Below are 19,158 nucleotides of genomic sequence, written 5' to 3' on the forward strand. Positions count from 1 at the left end.
TTTCTCAAACTGAAATAAGATGCCTTTTATCAAGGGAACATCAAGAGAAGAACTAAATAAATCTCAAAACACAAGACAGGGCAACAGCATTTATGATTGGTCAGATCACCGTGTAAGAATGTTGAATTTTCTGCCTTGTTTTGTTCCAGAGATTGAAGGCAGCACTGAGTCATCATCCTGCCGCCATGTCGAATGGGAATATGAACACCATGGGCCACATGATGGAAATGATGAGCTCGCGACAGGACCAGACCCCGCACCATCATATGCACTCACATCCTCATCAGCACCAGACACTGCCACCTCATCATTCGTACCCACATCAGCACCAGCATCCGGCACACCATCCTCATCCTCAGCCTCATCACCAGCAGAACCACCCCCACCACCACTCCCACTCGCACCTTCACGCACACCCAGCACACCACCAGACCTCACCGCACCCCCCGCTGCACTCGGGCGGACAGGCACAGGTAGACCCTCATGTCCTGCTGCATCGCTGGGTTTTGCTGTTGGGTGGACTTAAAGCCTGATTTCAGAATTGCTTCTTCTTGCATGCATGTCTTGTTAGATACAAGCCCCTTGGGCTGCTTGTAATAGTCTGCTAATGGTGATGGGGATGCTAGAACTTTATTTAGAAAATGGAGTGAAGCAACAACTTGTTTTGCTGCCTAATTTACTAGACATTTGTAATTTCTTACTTTATAAGGAGCTCCAAAGCTTTTCAGTGCTCTGAGCTCTGCAGATTGCCACATATCCTTTTATGGATGAGGTTTATTACAGAGATTGGATATTATATATGTTGCTTAATGTGCTTGAACTTTCTTGTGCTTCTCAGGCCAAGATTTACCAAGCTGTATGAATTCTACCTGCAGAAATACATAACAAAGTCCTTAGTGAAGTGAAATGCCACTGTTGTGTGTGTGTCACCAGGGGGTATCCAAGACTGGAGATATTAGAGGTAGTTCTAAGTTAGAATACACTGTCTTAGAAAATATTAAATGATCCAGACCCTGTGAAGAGGACAGATATCTGCATAGAATGAGAGAAAGACTGTCAGCAGTGACTGCAGAGAGCAATTGGCGCATGTTGTGGCAGGAGAAAAAAAGAGGGTGAAGTTAGTCCAAGGAGAGAGATTTAAACAAAAAGACAATTTAGACTTGTATTTATGTGACAAGTCAGTGAAGGTCTCCACTGAACGAGGTAGAGGACTCAATTTTTTGGACCAGGTATATCGCCTTCAGCAATTTGGAAAATTCTATATCTGAACTGAATGTTTCTTCAACTAATGAGCCAGTGAGCACAAACTTTAGAAGAGTAATTTTTAAGAGGAATTCTATTAACGTCTTAAGATTATAGGCTTCTGCATCAGGATCGCACAAGAAAAATAAAGCTCTGGGGGCAGTAACTGTAACAGGTCAGGTCTGGAGAGCAAAGTTAAGGAAGAAAAACAGACAGTGCATGGAATGTGAGGACAAAGAGGAATGCCAGCCATAAGAAGTTCAATCTGTGAAGTATTGTGTTGCTTGCAAATACCTTTCAGACAAGCTCTTAGAAAACATTAAAGAAAATGAGAGTATTTGGCTAACATCCCAGTGTCCCACAACATTAACTATTTACTAACATCTAGCTTTATTACTGCAGAGTCTGCAAGCACATGGGATTTCCCTAAAGTATTTGCTAATGTAAAATGAATTGTCAGCTTTAGAGAAACAGTCTAAGTAAGAGCAGCAGACTCCCCTGTGAGAGTATGTCCAGAGCTTTCCTAAGTTTACTTCAGTTTTTACTTTGTGAATTCAATTACTTTCCCATCTGTTAATGAGCTATTTTCCTTGGAGTTGTTTAAAAACTCCAATAAAAAAGACATCATCTCATATCAGAGAAATCAAAAGTAACCTGATTGCTGTACTGGAAACCCCTGAGAGAGTAAGGATAAAGTTGTGCTTAGCCAACTGAGGACTCCATGGATGACATGGGGGAAGTAACTTAACCTTCACTGAGGGGTTAGGAGGATAAACATGTTAATGCAGTTGAGGGCATCAATTCCCATGGCATGGAGCACTGCTGGAAAATATCTACAGCACCACTTTAAATGGGTGAAGAGAAACCTACCGGGGATAACAGCTACCTGCCATGGGGAAACAAACCTCACAGTTCTAAGGATAGGATCAGTAAGCCAATGGCCTTCTTCTAGACCCTCTTGAACAGGGATCTTGACTTTCTTACCTGGTTAGGCCAGCTTCAACTTCTTGTGCTTTGTATTCTCCCCTAGCTAGGCACCACAAAAGACTCTCAGGCATGCAAGAAGGGGTACAGGCACGTGGGTAGGTGGGCTGACTGGCAGCCACAAAACTGTGTCAGGGTCATCCTGTGTCCAGCACCACACAGTCTTTGGAGTTAGGTGTATGCAGTCAGATAAGCTTTGCCATGCACGGTATGTTGCTGGAGGCAACAGACCCCATGGGAGATCAAGGAGATCTTCACCTTGTCAATGGGTGTAAGTGTCACCAAGGGGATCAGACAGAGCATGATGGAGTAGGAACCCCAGAGCCAGTGACTTCCCCAGGCAGCAGAGCTCTTGCTGTGCATCTGCTCCTCTGATGCAAAGGCAATAGTGATTTCTGAACAGATGCATTAGAGAGGAAAAAAGAAGGGCTTGCTGAGTAATAACCACATAGTTATTACTTTCAAAGCTCATCCATAGTCCCCATGGTAATGGCTTCTTTGGGGATCAGATTGCTCCAGCAGACATTAATTTTATGGTGCGATTTTCTAATTATTAACCTCCTTATTCTTCTGAGCCAGATTCTTCCATTCCAAACCACCTGCCAAATAACAGCATGGTCCATGCTGCTGTAAGCTGCATACTCCCATGCCGAGACTGTTGTTATTCTGCACTGTGCCCTTCTGTAATGTTAGAATTCATTTCATGCTTTTCAGCTACTGTTTTGATACGCAGGACCCCAAGGCATTATGTTTTCACAGAATGAGTGAATGGGTATTAGTTTTGTGGTAAATTACAAAGAACAGAAATAAATATTGGATGAAAGCAGAAATCAGCTCCTGATAGGTATCTTTCTGAGAAATGGAGACATTTTACCAAGTTCTAGCTATGCTGCCTCAACTACTACAAAAATTTAATATTATTCTGCATTGGCCCTCTAAAGATTCCTTTATATCAAACTTGCCAGAGTGGTAGCTCAAGTGTAGTTGGGGTTTGGATGCCATTTCATTCTTTAACTGTCCTGTGTTTGTCTTCACAATGAATACATGATTAGCATCCTCTAAGAAAGCCAAAATTAAACTATATTTTTATATTTAGTTCATTTTCTTTCCTATGTCCTGGCAGGGCAATGAAATCCTGCTAGAGAATGATGTGTAGACTGTTACTAAGATATAGTCTAACATATTTCATTGTTAAGAGCTATCAAGTAAGAGTCCGTTAATTATCCCACGTGACGTTATTAGTGAAATAATGGCAGCCCTTATAATTAATATCTTCCTGAGATGGAGAGAAGATTTTGTTGTTCTGAAAATGCACTCTGACACCCCAGAGACTGCCTGGTGTATTCTGAAAACAAAATAATTCACTAGTTATTCAGAAGAAAATGACCATATGAGAGGAATTCAAAAACCTCAAAATTGTATAGCTACCTTTTTCTGTCTTTGTACCAGGTTTCACTGAGAGAGTTAATAAACAAGAATTTTTAAAGCTGAAGGGAAAAAGAGCAAAAAAGGTTAATGAAACATAAATAACAGATCTCTGACATCTGAAAAGGTGTTATGTGTGAGAAAATGAAAGGTCTTTGTTGAGATGTTGACATTAAAAGGTACTTCAGTGACCTCTGCACTCAGACATACTGCTAAAGAGGCAGCATGCCTGGCCCTGGTGGACAGGGAGCAGCTGGAATCCCTTGGCAGCTGTGTCCTGGAAGAGGCCAGGGGACGCTGGTGAGAATGGGGGCTGTGCCCACTGCAGCTGCCATGGATCTGGCACTCCAATCCTCAGTGTGGACAGAGTGTTGAAGATCTTATCAGCAAACACATGGAGTTTCTGCAAGTTGAAATTTTAAAAATCAATCAGAAAATGTGAGGTTGCTTATTTATTTTTAGGAAGTTATTCTTAAAAAATTTTTTTTTCTGCTCCTATGAGAGATTCTCTGACAGTGCAGCATAAAGCTGGGAATAAATCTGCCTTTATGCACAAAGCGTTATCAGATGTACAGAATAATTACACATAAAATTGCCAATGTAATTGCCACAAGTCAGCTGAGGGAGGGACCAAACTAGACAGAAAAGACACCTCAACTTCTCAAGGCTCAAGACGATAGTATCATTTTAATTGAGACAGACAGAGGTGTTAGGCAAACATGTTAATTGCAGCAATTGAAATTCAGGACTCGGTCTGACAAAGCACTGAGTATGTCCACTCCCTGGAGTCAAAAGGAAGCACCTTGGAGGTTTGGGCCTTTGCCAGAACAAGAGGGCTAATTTTGAGTCAACAATTCAAATTCCCAGACTCTTCCAGAGTGTGCAGGAGTGGCAGCAGCAATGTGTGAGCAATAGGAAGAGAAAGTGTGTCTCCTCCAGAGCCCTGTAGCCTGGGTGCCACAGAGAAGCAGGAAAGTAGTTCAAAAGCCTATTCCCAGGCAGTTGAGCATTTAATCTGGCGCTGGTTCCTGATTGGGATGTGGGAATGTTCCATCTGCTCAGGACTCAACTGGAGAATAGTTTACATGGCTCTACCCCCCACCATGCACCTTTTCTGTAATATTGTGGGCCAGTTACTTTCAGGAGCAGGATCAGCATTCCCCTGCACTTAAAAAAGCATAAATACATGTTTTTTCCATAGTTTTGTAGCAGTGGACTGGATGTGGTGTTCATCTACTCTCAAAGCCAGGGATAAATTGAATTAAAAAAAAGTACAGCACACAGGTCAAATGGAAACTGGTAGGAGGAATATCCCTTATCCACACAGTGCAGGGACATCAAAACACAGGTTCAAGCTCAATTCATCAAAACACACGTTAAATCTAAACTCTTTCTCTACCCCTGAGGGGCAGTGAGGTCTGCTGCCCTTGTGCAGTCCCAGCCCACAGCTTCCCAGCTCCATGCAAGTGCGAAGAGTTCTGCAGCTCATGTCTCCGGAGATGGCAAAGATTGAGGTGGAGATGCTGAAGCTTGGGAAATAGAAATGGCCTAAAATTTTGGAGGCAATTGGGTGTCAAGGGGAGAAAGAGAGACACAGAAATTAGACCACTACAGTCCTCCGCTTTGATTAAAACAGATCCTAAAAGAAACTGGACATTCCAGGTTTGAAATAGGTGGTGGCAGAGAATGCATTTAAGTGAATGTTTTTAAGAACTAACTCAAGGGAGAAAAACTGTTCAGAGGGTCATTTCAAAAATATCTCTCCTTTGACCATGGCAAGGATTTGCCAGCAGCCACTTTCAGTGGCACCTGGTGAAGCTTTTGACTTGAGCCTTTTGCAGATCTTGCTGGGGAGCAGGGAGTGTGTGTGTGAGACTTCCCTTCCCATTTCAGCATCCCTCTCTGCAACCTTCCCCTTCACCATCTCCTGCAAAATGTCTCCTTGCCCTGCAGGTTTCGCCGGCAGCACAGCAGATGCAGCCCACGCAGACGGTACAGCCACCACAGCCCACTGGAGGCCGCCGGAGGAGAGTGGTGGACGAAGACCCAGATGAGAGGAGGCGGAAATTTCTGGAAAGGAACCGAGCCGCTGCCACGCGCTGCAGACAGAAGAGGAAGGTCTGGGTGATGTCACTGGAAAAGAAAGCAGAAGAGCTCACCCAGACAAACATGCAGCTTCAGGTGCGAGCCACTGTCTGCGCCCCTGAAGACACAGAGGGGCTCTTTGTGCTTGACTGACGGTGCCTTTGGGGCTGCCCCTGCACAGTCAGCTCCTAGCGAGAGCTCAGGCATAATCAGTCTGTTAATCAAGATGTGTGTGCTTCAATTAAAGAAATAATTACATTTTAGTGGGATAAGCCAGGAAAAAGCTGTCTTGGGATTTAGAAGCCTTCACTAGATGGAGTTGTATTTATTTTCTTTCCTTGTCACTGCTTTTTGTGGGGATTTTTTTTTAAGTGCCATTAACATGTCTGTAAAAAAATTCTTCAGAGCAGGGCATGTAGTTAAAAACCTCATTCAAGCAAGACAGAAGCACAGATAGAACAGTCTATCATTGAGGAAAATGAACTGGATAGATGAAAATACCATGAATATGATAATAAAAGTCTTTCTTACAGTGCCGTCCTTCTTATGGTAGGCACAGTACATCTGCTTCTTGCAGAGGTGCCCCTGTGTGCTGCCAAGGGCAGAAAATCTTTTGTAGAATGGCACTCCTCCAAAACATTCTCCCACAAAACTCAGAGGTGTGAACAGCACCCAAGCATTGGCTGCAGATGAGCTGAAGTTGACAGCAGTCCTGCCACTGTGCTCCTGAAGCACAGCGAACATGGCCTTTGCCCCCATGGGTCTGCCCCTGGCCTCATGCAGAGAGCCCTGGTATTTCCCCAGTAGACTGAAACGTTGCCTTAAGTATCTCTGGTGCTGTGAAGTTAGTTCATTTTTCAGACTGCCTTCAGAGGTTACAAAATAATGTCACTGACAAGTGTTAACATAAACCCAGCACACAAGCACCTGAATGCCTTTTTTGCTCGGTTCTTTCAAAGTTATGGAGCAGGGTTTGTGTTCTTGGATTTAAGCTTTGCGGAATAGCCTGGTTGAAGCTTTGTTGCTAACCAGTCTCTCTTTCTTCTCTAGAACGAGGTTTCCATGCTGAAAAATGAGGTAGCACAGCTGAAACAGTTATTGTTAACACATAAAGACTGTCCGATAACAGCTATGCAGAAAGAATCACAAGGATATCTAAGTAAGTAGCTGGTATGTTTGCGCTGTCTCCACACTCCTCACAAGAAAGCAAACCTTCCAGTTCTTCCCTCCAGAACCCCTTCTTGGTCATATTATCACTTGAACCTGTCTTCTCAAACATCATCCGAGCCATCCAATCTCCTGCCCTTATTTATCCAGCCCCGCTCAAAACCAAAAAAAAGCCCCGGTTCGCGTCCCACACAGCAGAGCTAGTCTTCCCCACCCCTCCTTTCGGCAAGGAGATGCACACGGATGGACGCTCACTCCCCTGTGGAGGATCCTGCTTGAACTCACAGCTCCAAACCTGCAAGAGTCCTCCTGGGCACGGCGCTGCCAGAACCTTAAAATAACTCTCAAAAGGAAAGTTAAAAAGGAAAACATTACAGTCCCCTCCAGCGAAAATGGTACTGTGCTCTGACAGTGGCACAGACCAGGCCTGACGCAGGTTTTCAAGGTTTGTTAACTCTTTTTTAACTCTCATCTTTCTTTCTTTTTTTCCCCCCAAAAAAATTCTCAGCTAACGGAGACATTTAATCAATTCTTTCTAGATGATGCATTTTGTGAGTGTAGTAATTTAGAGACAAATTCTCTGTTCCATTCTAGAATGGTTGAGGGGAGCCCTAGGGCTTGCTAGATTGTGACATTGTCTTAAAATAGAGCCCATTTCTGTCTCCTTTGCATCACTATGCATCTGTCTCTTTAACAGTACTCAAAGAAAAAAAATATAATTGCATTACATGCCTATCAGCTGTTGCTCGAATTAGATTTTCTGTGCTGCAGCACACTGCACTCTAATTTTGATTCCTGCTGGAACAAATAAAGCATTTAAGCATCCCAACTGATTTTAAGGACCTTAAGATATCAGACTTTCTATCCCAACATTAGTTTCAGTTATTAAGGTCTTGGACTTTTTTCAAGGTCCCAACTCCTGAAGTCAGGTTGATATCAGAGAAGCTGGCGTGAAAAAAAGAACGAAAATTAAAACAATCTTAAGACTGAGAGGGTTGGATAACTGTAATTATATTTTGAAATCCTGGGACTTGTGCGTGCTTCAGGTTATCAGTATTTCCAAGAGTATCACCCAGCCTAGGTTTTTTACTTGGATGGAAAAATGAATGTGTGTTGTCTCTGTGCCCTCATTCCCTTCCCAGGTCCTGAGAGCAGCCCTCCTGCAAGCCCAGTCCCAGCTTGCTCCCAGCAGCAAGTCATCCAGCACAACACCATAACGACCTCCTCCTCCATCAGTGACGTCGTGGGAAGCTCCACTCTCACCCAGCTCGCCAGCCACAGAACAGACATCAACCCCATCCTTTAAAAGTGGTTGATCAGAAACTGCTGGGGGAGTGTGGTACCGTATCAAAGCGTCCTCTCTGCTAAGGACATTTGCAACCGTAACTCAAGCCTGGAAGATTCCTCAGTTCTTGAAAGACTCTGGCTATTCATTTTTATAGTTATTAAAATGTCTTTTATACTTAGTTACATAAAAGGGAGTTACACAATTAATATGCTATCAGCTTGAGAAATGCTTGGGTGCTTTCTCCATTTTTTTGGTACCAGTTACTTGTTTATAAACCTAACTGTTTCTGTACATAGTAATGTTTCCTTCTCACCAGTCTAGCCTGCAGCCTCAGAAATACAAAGTTGTGTTAAACTGCAGCTTGTTAGCCAATGTGAGGCATGAAAAGTATTAAACAGAGTCAAACATAGGTAACTAGGAGTAATTAGGCTATAAATATAGAGCGAGGGCATCTGCTGACAGCATAATAAAAAAGAGTTAGCATTGTGCTATCAGCAGACCGCGTCTCGCATTCAGAGCCTCTTTCAGAGCAGTTATATAGGATGTGGCTTCAGGACAAAATCAAGCCCAAATAGCGTGCTCTTTTGTCCAGCCCTCCCCCTTCTCCTCTCTCCCCTGTCCTGGCCTTTTTCTCCTCCAGTTATTCTCACACCTTCCTTTTCCCTTACCTTTTCATTTCCCAGCTTTTTTTTTTTTTTTTTTTCCCAAGGCTTTCTCGCTTTCCTCTTTTTCTCAAAGAATGGTAATGAACAAGCAAAAACTTCAAGCCCACCTAAAAACTGTCTGCACGGCTGTTGCTTTCACTAGCTCTTCACCCGCAGTTGGGCTGTGCCAAGCATTTGGCTTTTAAAAAATACAAATGCTCCTGATTTAGTGTTTTTAATAAATAGGGAAAGGCAAAAACAGCACAGCCGCAGGTGAAGCAGGATGGTGAGCCAGCTGTGTTGATGCTAGCAGCCCTGTAAACTTCTGTGGTGCAGTAGAGGCATAGCGAGCAACACCTGAGAGTCACAGCAATTTTTTGCACTGCCAGTCATTAATGTAGGAAAATCCATGTGTATATAATAAGTCAGAAAACTTCTGTTCCCTAACCTGGTTGCGTTGTTCTAGCAACGAAAGCTAACAGCCTCAGGCTTCATGGGCTATAAATGAGAAATAAATCAGTGTAATGGTTCTGACCAGTTGGAAAAATGCCATTTTTAATTCCCAGGGAAAGACCTGCTCTCCGCAGGCATTCCTTTAAATGTTCACAGACTGATCCCAAGCTGGCAGACAGCAGTGTAGCTTCACTGACTTTAATGGCACTTAACACCCGCTTACCGCGGGTAAGGAATTGTTCTTTAGGACGCTAAATAATTTTTAGAAGGCACGCAGCGGCTAAAAAATGCTGCAAGAATGCCAAGTCCCACACTTGGGATAAAATACAGTCCTGCAGAGAGGGTCTGGAAAAGAGCCTTATGCCACAATTAAGGTTTTTGTTTGGACTCAGCCTGCCCCTCAGCACAACTGATTTGCATCCGCGAGTGGTCCCAGTGATTGATGGGAAAATCAGCCAGAGATGATGCCAGTTAATTATGCTGCCTTGCTGTATATTGGGACCTGATTCTGCTCTCAATACTGTCAGTGGCAAAACCTCCTGCTGCTTGCCCAGGGAGCAGGCTCCAAGCTGGTGAAAAATGTTCAAATATTTTGAGCTACATCTTTAATAAAAATAGAAAAATTCATGTTATTGCCAGCAAATCCTCTAGCCCTAAACACACTTTGTTCTGACGCAAATCTCTCTTCCTCAAAGACTGTGTCTTTGGTCTTTGGAGGAGTCATGGGTTTTAAAAGGGAGGGTCTTCTCCATGCAGGAGGAAGAGTGAAACAACTGAAGTGTGAGGAGGCACTGTAAGGTGCAGGGCCTGTCTGGAAGGGAAAGCAAATTTCTGAGCATCATTCATTGCCGAATTAGTTCTTATCTTGGTGACTAACTTTTTATCAGTATTCTTTTCTTTAACAGCTCGCTTTCCATTTATGCAAATACATTCAAAAGAAGATTTTTAATGTACAGTGTAAATCTTGACTTGATTATATAGTCTAAGAACCAAAAAAAAATTATAAAAAATACAAATGTAAAGGATTTTCTATTATATTTTAGACAAACATATACTTTTAAAGTGTTTTAAATACTGAATCTATAATTTTTTTTAATCTCCAGTTGTAATAGCTAAATGGTTTTGCTTCATCACGGCTCCCAAGAGAACTTTTTTCAAATATGCAGTTGAGAAAAACGTTCCAGCTGAGTATCCACTATGTAAAAAACCCAAATAAGCATTTCCCCTACATCTGAATTTCATCATTCAACATCAAAAAGGAAATGCCATTGCGGGGTTAATTTTAAAAACTTTCCCTCTATATGGGTAGCACTTAAATACATTAAAAAATAAAAATCAAAGTTGTTGGTAATATTAGAATACCCAGTTGAGCTACACTGCACTAGAATTACGGTTTAGCTTCATTTTATTCAGTCTCCTCAATTAAAATATTTAGCTGTTAAAATGAAAGCCTCTACATTAAAAAGAAAAAAAAAAGGAAAAAATACAAAAACCTTGCCTAAGTTTTGTTAAATTCAGCAACCTGACAGTTTGACTGATGTGTATTATATATAGCTCAATTATTTCTTTTTTTAATGCTAACTAGGCAAGCCAACCACACATGTTGGCCTAAATATGTAATTACAATGAAATGTCTCCTCTCTATACTATTGGCCTTTAGGTATAATCCTTGCTAGTGATGTGGAAATAAGTAAAGGATGAAAAGCTATTTGCTATTGCTTCTTGTAACTCTGTCGCAGGTTCACAGGCCAAGACAACATGCAGCATATTTATATCGGCTGTATCATCAGGAAAAGGACCAACCGTACCAGGCACCTTATATTATTCATCAGATTTGCTTCCATATTAAAATGCTCTTGTTTTCCAGGGGAGTGATCCTGCAGCCTTTCCTCAAGCTGCTGGTCCAACCGGGCACTGGAGGCTGCCTGATCGAGGGCTGTGGGTGAAGCCCCAGCCCTCTGTCTCCAGGATGTCCCTCTGCCATGTGGTCAGTGGCAGCAGCCTCTTCCTAAGCACGTCACTCTAAATGCGCTTCCTGGGCTCATTCCATCAAGGAGGAATCCTGCTTTTCCACGAGCTACTTTTTTGGAGACTGCTCCACTTTCCTCTTGCCCTGCCAATCCAGCCTGTTGCTGGGCTCACCAGGCTCTGTGTCCTATCTCACTGCCAGCAAAGGACCACTTCCATCATACACTCTCCAGGGCACTCGCAGGGTTGGTGAGCCTTGGCCAGTGCCTTTGTTCAGGAGGACGTGTTACCATACCATAGACAGCATCTTGTGGGTGTGATATTGGAAGCAGGTTGGAAATCTCAGCTATGGAGAACTGCAATACTTTGATCAGAAAGAAACAATGCTGCGATCCAGCTCTGGCATCCCCAGCCCCCCTTCCCCAAGTCAATTTATGCAAGCCATATTCATAATGCTGCCTGTGGGAGACAAGTAGTTTGTGTGCTATCATGGTGTGCTTTATAAGGACAACGACCATGATGATGATGATGATTTATGGAGAATTTTTTGCTGTTGGGAGTTAATTCCTGCTATGAAGCTAAATGTCTGCTGCCCATATTCTGAATAGTGGAAAGTCAATGGTTCAGTGCCTCAGTGCGTGTGGATTTAGTGTTAATGAACTCAATCCTGTTAACTAACAAGCCAGCTATAACTGTTGTTAAATGCCCAACTTTTGAGGATTCATATTTTTTTAAGCAACAATATTTAGTGTTGAAAACTAGCCTTTTAGTTTAGGCAAAAATGTGCTTTTTAGCAGCTAATACCTTTTTTAAAAAAAAAGCGTATAGAGTGAATTTATGAAAATTCATGAGGACCAAAGCAATTTTAAAACAGGAATCTATTAATTTAGTATTCACATAGAATTTTATAAAATATTTATTAATAAATGTTATTTTAACACATTCCATTTGAACAGTATTCTTGTACAGAATCTGTTGTTTTTTGTTTTTTTTTTAAAGTTACAATATTAGTTTTGCAATAAACTACTCTAGGTGTGTGTACATCTTAATCTTTCAGGGTCTCAAGCAGAAGTCATCCATCTAAGATGGAAAAGTTTGCTGAGGTCAGCTGTACAGAAAATCCTAGAATTAAATGTTTTCCTTAAAGCAGCATCTGCTTTTTTTCTTTTTTTTTTTTTTCTTTTGTAACAATGAAACAAATTATAAACCTTCAGTTGTTTCCTTTGTATTGCAAAATGTGCTTTCTCATTTTAGAAAGCATGAGTCAACTTATAACTGGAAAGCCTGTCTTTTTTTTTTCTGCTTTTTTTTTAAGGCTGATTTTATACATGACCACAGAAGATCTAACCCCATCCTCATTTCTTGCCTAATATTACATAGTGAGTTGCACTATACTGCCTTATCATTGCCTCTTCAGTCCTCTTACTAAGCAGTGTTCCTTAGATTTAAACCATTGAAGCTCCATTATACATCAGAGAAAATTACTGGAGGGGGAAGAAGAGAAAAAAATTGATCCGTAGATATAAAACCTAAACTGTGCCTATAAAACAAAACCAGTTACAACAAATTAGTATCTTATTTCTACATTTCAATTATTTATATTCTTTTAAAATTGCACTTTAGCTCTTGCTCTCTTTCTTGCTCTCCCTTGTTGAATCATTTATAAATAGTCTTGTAAAAGTTTTGCACCAGATACATTTATATGCTTTCACTGGTGGCATATCTACAACTTGTCTCTCACACCTGCCCGAGTGGAGGAGCTGAGACCAGCCAGTCTGCAGTGTGACTTAGACTTTACACCCTCTTCATGACAGCATATAAATGTTTTATTATGCAATGTGTGTGATGTGAGGCAGCATCTAAGCTACGTTTTTACTCTCTCATCCCAAGAACCAAAGTGTCCTGTATATGATAAGGTCAGGAGACTGGCTCTGTTGTGCATTGTGATGCACTTTGACTGTTGTCCAGCTCACGGTAGCTGCAAAGCTGCAGTGGTAACAGTGGCCATACTATGTATTAGAGTTCTGAATCAATAAAATATGTTGCCTTATAACTTGACTAGGGACAGCACCTTTAAAAAGAAAAAAAGAAGAGGCAAAAAACTTCTAAGGACAAATAAAAGCAATAAAATCTCAAGCGATTTGAACACCAAAAAAAAAAAGTTTAATTTTTCAACATCTGAAATCATCACCTTACTGCATAGACAAAAGAGACTGTTTACATCCATAACCTTTTTTTTTTTTTTTTTTTTTTCCCAGAGCTTACATTTATCTCAGTTTTATCAGTGGCTTTACACTTAAGAGCTAAATTGCTCACCATTATTGGTTTTCCATAGCTTTCAAAACGACTTCATAGCAAATCCTAAACTGCACGAGGCCAAAAATGTCAGTGTTCACACACACTCAGAGACAAGATTGATTCTCTAAGTGGAAATCTGATCCTTTCCCAGGCTCTCCTTGGACTGGAATCAATAACGGCAACTCGTTATATTTAGATCAATGTGTAATACTTGGGATTCAGGATCTCCAGTTCTACATTTATGCAAGTTAAATGTTAGTATTGCTGAGGTGCACCTGGTGGAATTGTTCACAAAGCCCGTGGTAAGAGCCTGCCATCTGATGCTGCGAGAATCTTAGACCCAGATATCTTTCTTGACTAAAAATCTGTGTGACAGCCTTCTGAATGAAGACTGAAAGTTCCTTCCGGCTTTGCAGAAACTGCAGCAGTGCCCTGGGGCGAGGGAGGTGGGAGGATTGATGGGGCATTTCAAGAGAAATGTTTTCCTTGCCGGAATCTAGGAAGTTTCAGAGAAATATTTTCCCCACCCCACTGAGCTAAGATTGCAAGGAGTTCCCTGACAGAGATCACCTTTAGCATGCTTCCACAAGAAAAACTGCTTTGCACGAAAGGTGTATTTGCTCTTCTGACTAAGAACAATAGCCACTGAGAGTTTTGCCAAGGACTTTATCATTGGGACCCAAGTATTTCCCAGCCCGTGGCTGTGAGCTCTGTATCCCTCTCTCTGTAGCAGCTCTCTTCAAACACTGGGTAGCACTCAGTGAACATTGCTTCTTTGGACTATTGCCATTGTCCTGGTTTTAAGGAACTTTTAGCACTGCTTGGAGTAAGCCTAAACTATCGAAGTTTATATATAAATATATATATATATATATATAATATTAAAAAAAAGGTGCTGTCACAGTAAGTTTTGGGCTTGAGGTTGTTTGTATTGTATGCAAAGGTTTTGTGTTTGTATGTCTGTTTGTTTTATTCTGTAAAGCAACCACCTTCCTTACTGGAGGGAGATACTTTTTTTTTTTTTTTTTTTGGTACATAAATGTAAATACTTGCTGCAGCATTTAATATGTTTAATTTTATGTTAAGCTTTTTGTTGCATTGTGAACCCATTATTGTTACAAATGGACAATGAGTTCATTGAGACTGTTCAACTAGGTCAGATTTTTACATCTCTTTCTAGCTAGAAGAGAAAGGATTTTTGTGCATTTGTACAAATGTTAATAATATCACTGCAATTCCAATATAATAAAGCACTCAAATACAAGTAATTCCATTAGTTTGTCTATACTCCAGACATTTTACCATACATATAACTCCTGCAATTAAACCAAGCTACTCTTCACTGATTCCTATTATGACCTACAACCCCTCATCTCCCTCCAAACTGGAGGAGGACCAAGGTGCAGAGCACACTCCTGTGTCTGGTGGCAGGAGCAAAGCACTGTGCAGACCTTGCAGCTCACCACTGTCCCCTGGCAGCAAAGGTGACTTGGTAAGAACAAGTTCTCTGAACTTCTTCCAAGCAGGGAGGCTGCAAAGCCTCAAACAAAAAGACTTACGTGGTGGAGCCTGACATGAGGCCTCTGCATAAGGATGAGACAAGCTGTTACTTTACTTTTCCTTGCAGCTGGAGTGTGCTTGTATCAAAATACACTCCATGCTTGTTATCCCGCCAACCTCTCCTCTTGCCAAAAGCTGCCTGGAAATGGATTTCCTGCTGGGCTAATTAGCTCTAATTGTGATGCCCCTGTTATCTTGCCAACCTCATTTCTCACTATAAATTGGTCCAATACAGACCTTGGCACAATAATGCGTAAACTGTAATCTAAAGTTAGTGGGGATGAACCCATCTCTCCAGTGGGAATTAGATTAGCAGTAGATTAATGCAACTTGATGTCTTGCTGGTAGTCCCAGAGCGAGGCCCTGACCCAAGTGGTGCAGCCTCGGTGACAAGGAGCAGCCTGCCTGCGAGTGCTCTGTGCTGGTGTCACACTGCAGGGTATCAGCCCCATGTGGTGTGACCGTGCTGCTCCCCTGGGGGACCTGGCACAGGCACAGCTTCTGCTGCTCTCCCCCCCGGTTTTTAAAAGGCTAAATCTGGCCAAGAGCATTCACCCTCCTAAAATGGGTAGGAAAAAGGCAGAGCTATGCCCCCGTTCCCATCCTCTCCTTGTAAAAGCTGGAAGATGGAGCAGTGGGTGCACATGGCTCCCTCTTTAAGGGGGTACAGCAGACATTTTCCCCAAACATCAGGGCATGGCATTAGCTGGATCCTTTTGTAAGGTCATGTACTCCTGCACTTTAAAGCAGGGAGTCATGCCACTAATTAACATGTATTTATACAGCAGGGCTCTTGCTCTGGGGCCAAATACTGAAAGAGGATCATCATATCTGTAAAAATAGGTGCCTCTCATGAAGGCATATCACAGGATAACTTTATTGTCCATACAGTTATATTTACACCTGACAGTATGAGCTAAGCAAGATGTATTCAGGCTGAGGTAACATTGCCCTTTACAGCTGATTCATGGTTTCCCAAACCTGATTGTAGAATTTGTTCCTCTTCCAAGCAGTCCACTGTTTGCTCTCTCCAGGCTGCTTTGGACATCGTAACAAAGTTATTATTAGCAAGAAAATGAATCAGTGTGAGCACACACTCTTTTCCTTCCCCTCTGCAGGGACAGCCAGAACTAGACTAAGCTGAGGACTCTGCATCAGCAAGAAGATTGCCCCAGCTTTTACTGGTCAGTGCAGTGGTACAGAGAGACTCCTTCCCTCTGCCACACCAGCCTCTTGTGCTTTGGCTGGACCCACTTAGCTCCTCAATGTGTCCCAGCTTTTTCCTGAACCTAGGCTGCAGCCTACTTGCTATAATGGCATTCAAAACCAACGGCAATGTAGCAGAGTTCAAGTAGGGATGATAAGCAAGCACAGGGGACACCGTAAGTACCCGAGGACATTGGGAAAAATCAAGGCAGCATAACAGAGCAACAACAGCAATGTGGAGAAAGTGAACACCTCCCCAAAAAAGGCGTGTGGAGCCAGAGGAGGGTAGTGAAGCCCCATGAGCTCAGGTGTAAACAGACACAAGATCAGAGAAACTGGAATTGAACTGGTGCTAGAGAAACCCTTCAGCAGGAGGATGGAAAACCATGGCAGACATGAGTGCTTTTTTGTTAAAAACAGTTTAAAAATACTTGGATGGAGGGAACACTGGACATGCAAGGATGCAAAGCTCTTCACTATCACACTCAGCATAAAAGAAACAAAGCATGTCTGACCTCCTTTTGGAGAATCTCCCCACATGCAGCCTTGAGGACAGGCTCAGAAATTATGTGGTTGGTTAGGTCCCTTCACTAGCAACACTTTCTATCCACAGTGCTAGTAAAGGCTTGCAGGATAGACCTACCTCTCAGCCCTCCCTGCTCACCTGGAGTCACTGTCTAGCTGGAGGCAGGCAATAGATGTTTTTTTCTCCCACAGTAGCTCCCGACTGCTGAGGGCCCACTACAGAAAACTCCCACTCTGGGACTACCCCCAGAATTAACTTGTTACACTCGCTTTCTTTACACTTCACTTTACTCACAGGCATTTGTGAGCTTACCCACAGGAAATAGACAAAAGATAAATCATGAAAATTTATTGAGAACTTTTTTTTAGGGGGTCAAAAAATTATTCAAGCATCAGAAAGGAGGGATCAAAGTTAAACTAGGACCACCACTACCATTTAGGTCAGAACCAACAACTGATGGTCTGAGACTATTTGCTCAATTCTTTGGTCTGCTTTGTTATCACAACTGCCCTTTTTTTTCCATGTCTGAGCTGCTGTGCTGCAACAGGGACCTTTGTTTTAGTGGCTCTAGGAAGGGCATTAGTGCTGCCATGCATTTAAAACTCTCTTTCTGCAGCATTCTTGAGCGCTATTTTTCCTCCAGCCTGCTCTATTCTCTAGCAATACAATGCCACAGTATGAGAATGACCCAGCGAAGCTGATAAAATATTTAAGACGTGTGTTCTGATTGTGTTAGGTAAGCAAATACCACAAGAGCCCGACCATTAGTGAACCTGATCAGTGCATTCTCCCAGGACCTGCCAGCAGAGCAAGCCAGAGCAGTCTGAACTAGAAGCAATGAGGCAGCTGCCTTTCCCAAAACAGAGGGAAGCTTGAAGGTATATTTTGCAGAGATGAGAAACTTGCAGCCTGTGGGTCCTGCTCTAAAAGCATATAGGTATATAGATAGGTAGACACAGATTCTATAGATACATATAGCCAATATAGATATATAGAGGCAGACAGCAGAGATGTGTGTCTGTGTATGTGTGTGTACAGCAGGTCAGCAGGTGTTTTCACGGGGCATTGCATTCAGCTGACAGCAAGCCAACTTAAAAGAAAGAAAAATATTTGACATAACTAGCCAGTTCATGTAGGAAATTGAGTCGAGAAAAAATAAATAAAGGCAGAAACGGATTAGTTTAAATTGGGGCCCTCTGGATTATAATGGATCCCATAGGAAGACAGGAGGCTTTGTATGGAAGGACTCTATATCCTCCTTGCACCTTCCCTTTTGTTTCACTAATCATTTTCATTCTGTGTTATATGGTAGTTGAGCCAATTCCAGCTTAGTAGAAGTTTTTCTTAGCTTCAAGAAGCTGTGCTACAAAGACAACACGTAGCCAGGGATAAGAAAAAGGAACTGTCCACATGGCTGTGGACTCCGGTTACGCTGGGTTGTGTAGAGTATCACAACACCAGCTGTTGTTTTGACTTGGGTTTTTGTTGTTGGTATTTTGCTGTGGCTGCTCTTTGTACTTTGATCTATACCTTAAATTGCCAGGATGAAAGTCAGGCAGTTTTCACAAGCTGGACGGGGAGGATGAAGAAGTGGTAGCTTTGCTACCAGTGTCCTTCTGCAACGGTGGCTGCCTTTAGAGTCAAGGTTTTATCATTCAGATGGAGTAAGTGCAACCTGTGCTGACTTACGCCCCCTTGGGCTCCTGCAGTACTAAACTCATCCCCCAGAACAGCCAAGGCACTATCAGCCCTCTGTGAAGGTGTTCTGCTACCTCTTTGTTGGTAGCACTGTGTGGGATGAGGTGAAGGGCCTGGGGGGACACCCACAGCCCCACCATTGCACAGTAATACAATATGGTAACATCCTGGCCATGCTGGCAGCCAGGTTTGCAGGGCTCCCACTGTACTGACACACTTGGCACTGCCATTGCAGGTGACTCCTGCCACTGCACTGCAAAAGCTGAGCTAAACCAATGCCTTGCCATTAGCCTGACTGTGCCTCAAGCCAATCTGACTGAATAAAACTAGGGGGAAATGCAGTGGAAAAGTATTTATCGTGTTGCTGGTGTAGCTAACTGGTGTGGCAAGCCATGCAGCTCACTGTGTGCAGAGCCTGGTGAGGGCAGGAAGGACAGTAGGCAGATAGATGGGTGGGCAGAGAGTGAGCAGAGAATGGAAAGATGGCCAAAATGTTTGTGAATTGCTGCATGGTGAAGGTGTACTCTCCTAAGCTGTGCCCAGGGCAGCAGACAGAAACTCAAGTGGGATGGTGTCTGCATCTTGTGCCATTAGCGGCAGTGGTTCTGCCCTGT

At 42.6% G+C, this 19,158-nt stretch overlaps 1 protein-coding gene across 2 annotated transcripts in view; it reads left to right on the forward strand.

The window, feature by feature from the left end:
• The window catches only part of CREB5 (cAMP responsive element binding protein 5), a 253,883-nt gene extending 243,103 nt beyond the window's left edge, over positions 1–10,780 (forward strand). For both annotated transcript variants that reach the window (XM_066319349.1, XM_066319358.1), the window contains 4 exons: positions 150–473; positions 5,605–5,832; positions 6,787–6,895; positions 8,046–10,780. In XM_066319349.1, coding sequence (XP_066175446.1) covers positions 150–473; positions 5,605–5,832; positions 6,787–6,895; positions 8,046–8,209 — 825 coding nt within the window. In that variant the 3' untranslated portion in view covers positions 8,210–10,780. The remainder of the gene's footprint in view (positions 1–149; positions 474–5,604; positions 5,833–6,786; positions 6,896–8,045) is intronic.
• Positions 10,781–19,158: the final 8,378 nt, after the last annotated feature.

The sequence above is a fragment of the Sylvia atricapilla genome, chromosome 1, assembly GCF_009819655.1.
Source record: "Sylvia atricapilla isolate bSylAtr1 chromosome 1, bSylAtr1.pri, whole genome shotgun sequence".
NCBI classification, from domain to species: Eukaryota; Metazoa; Chordata; class Aves; order Passeriformes; family Sylviidae; genus Sylvia; species Sylvia atricapilla.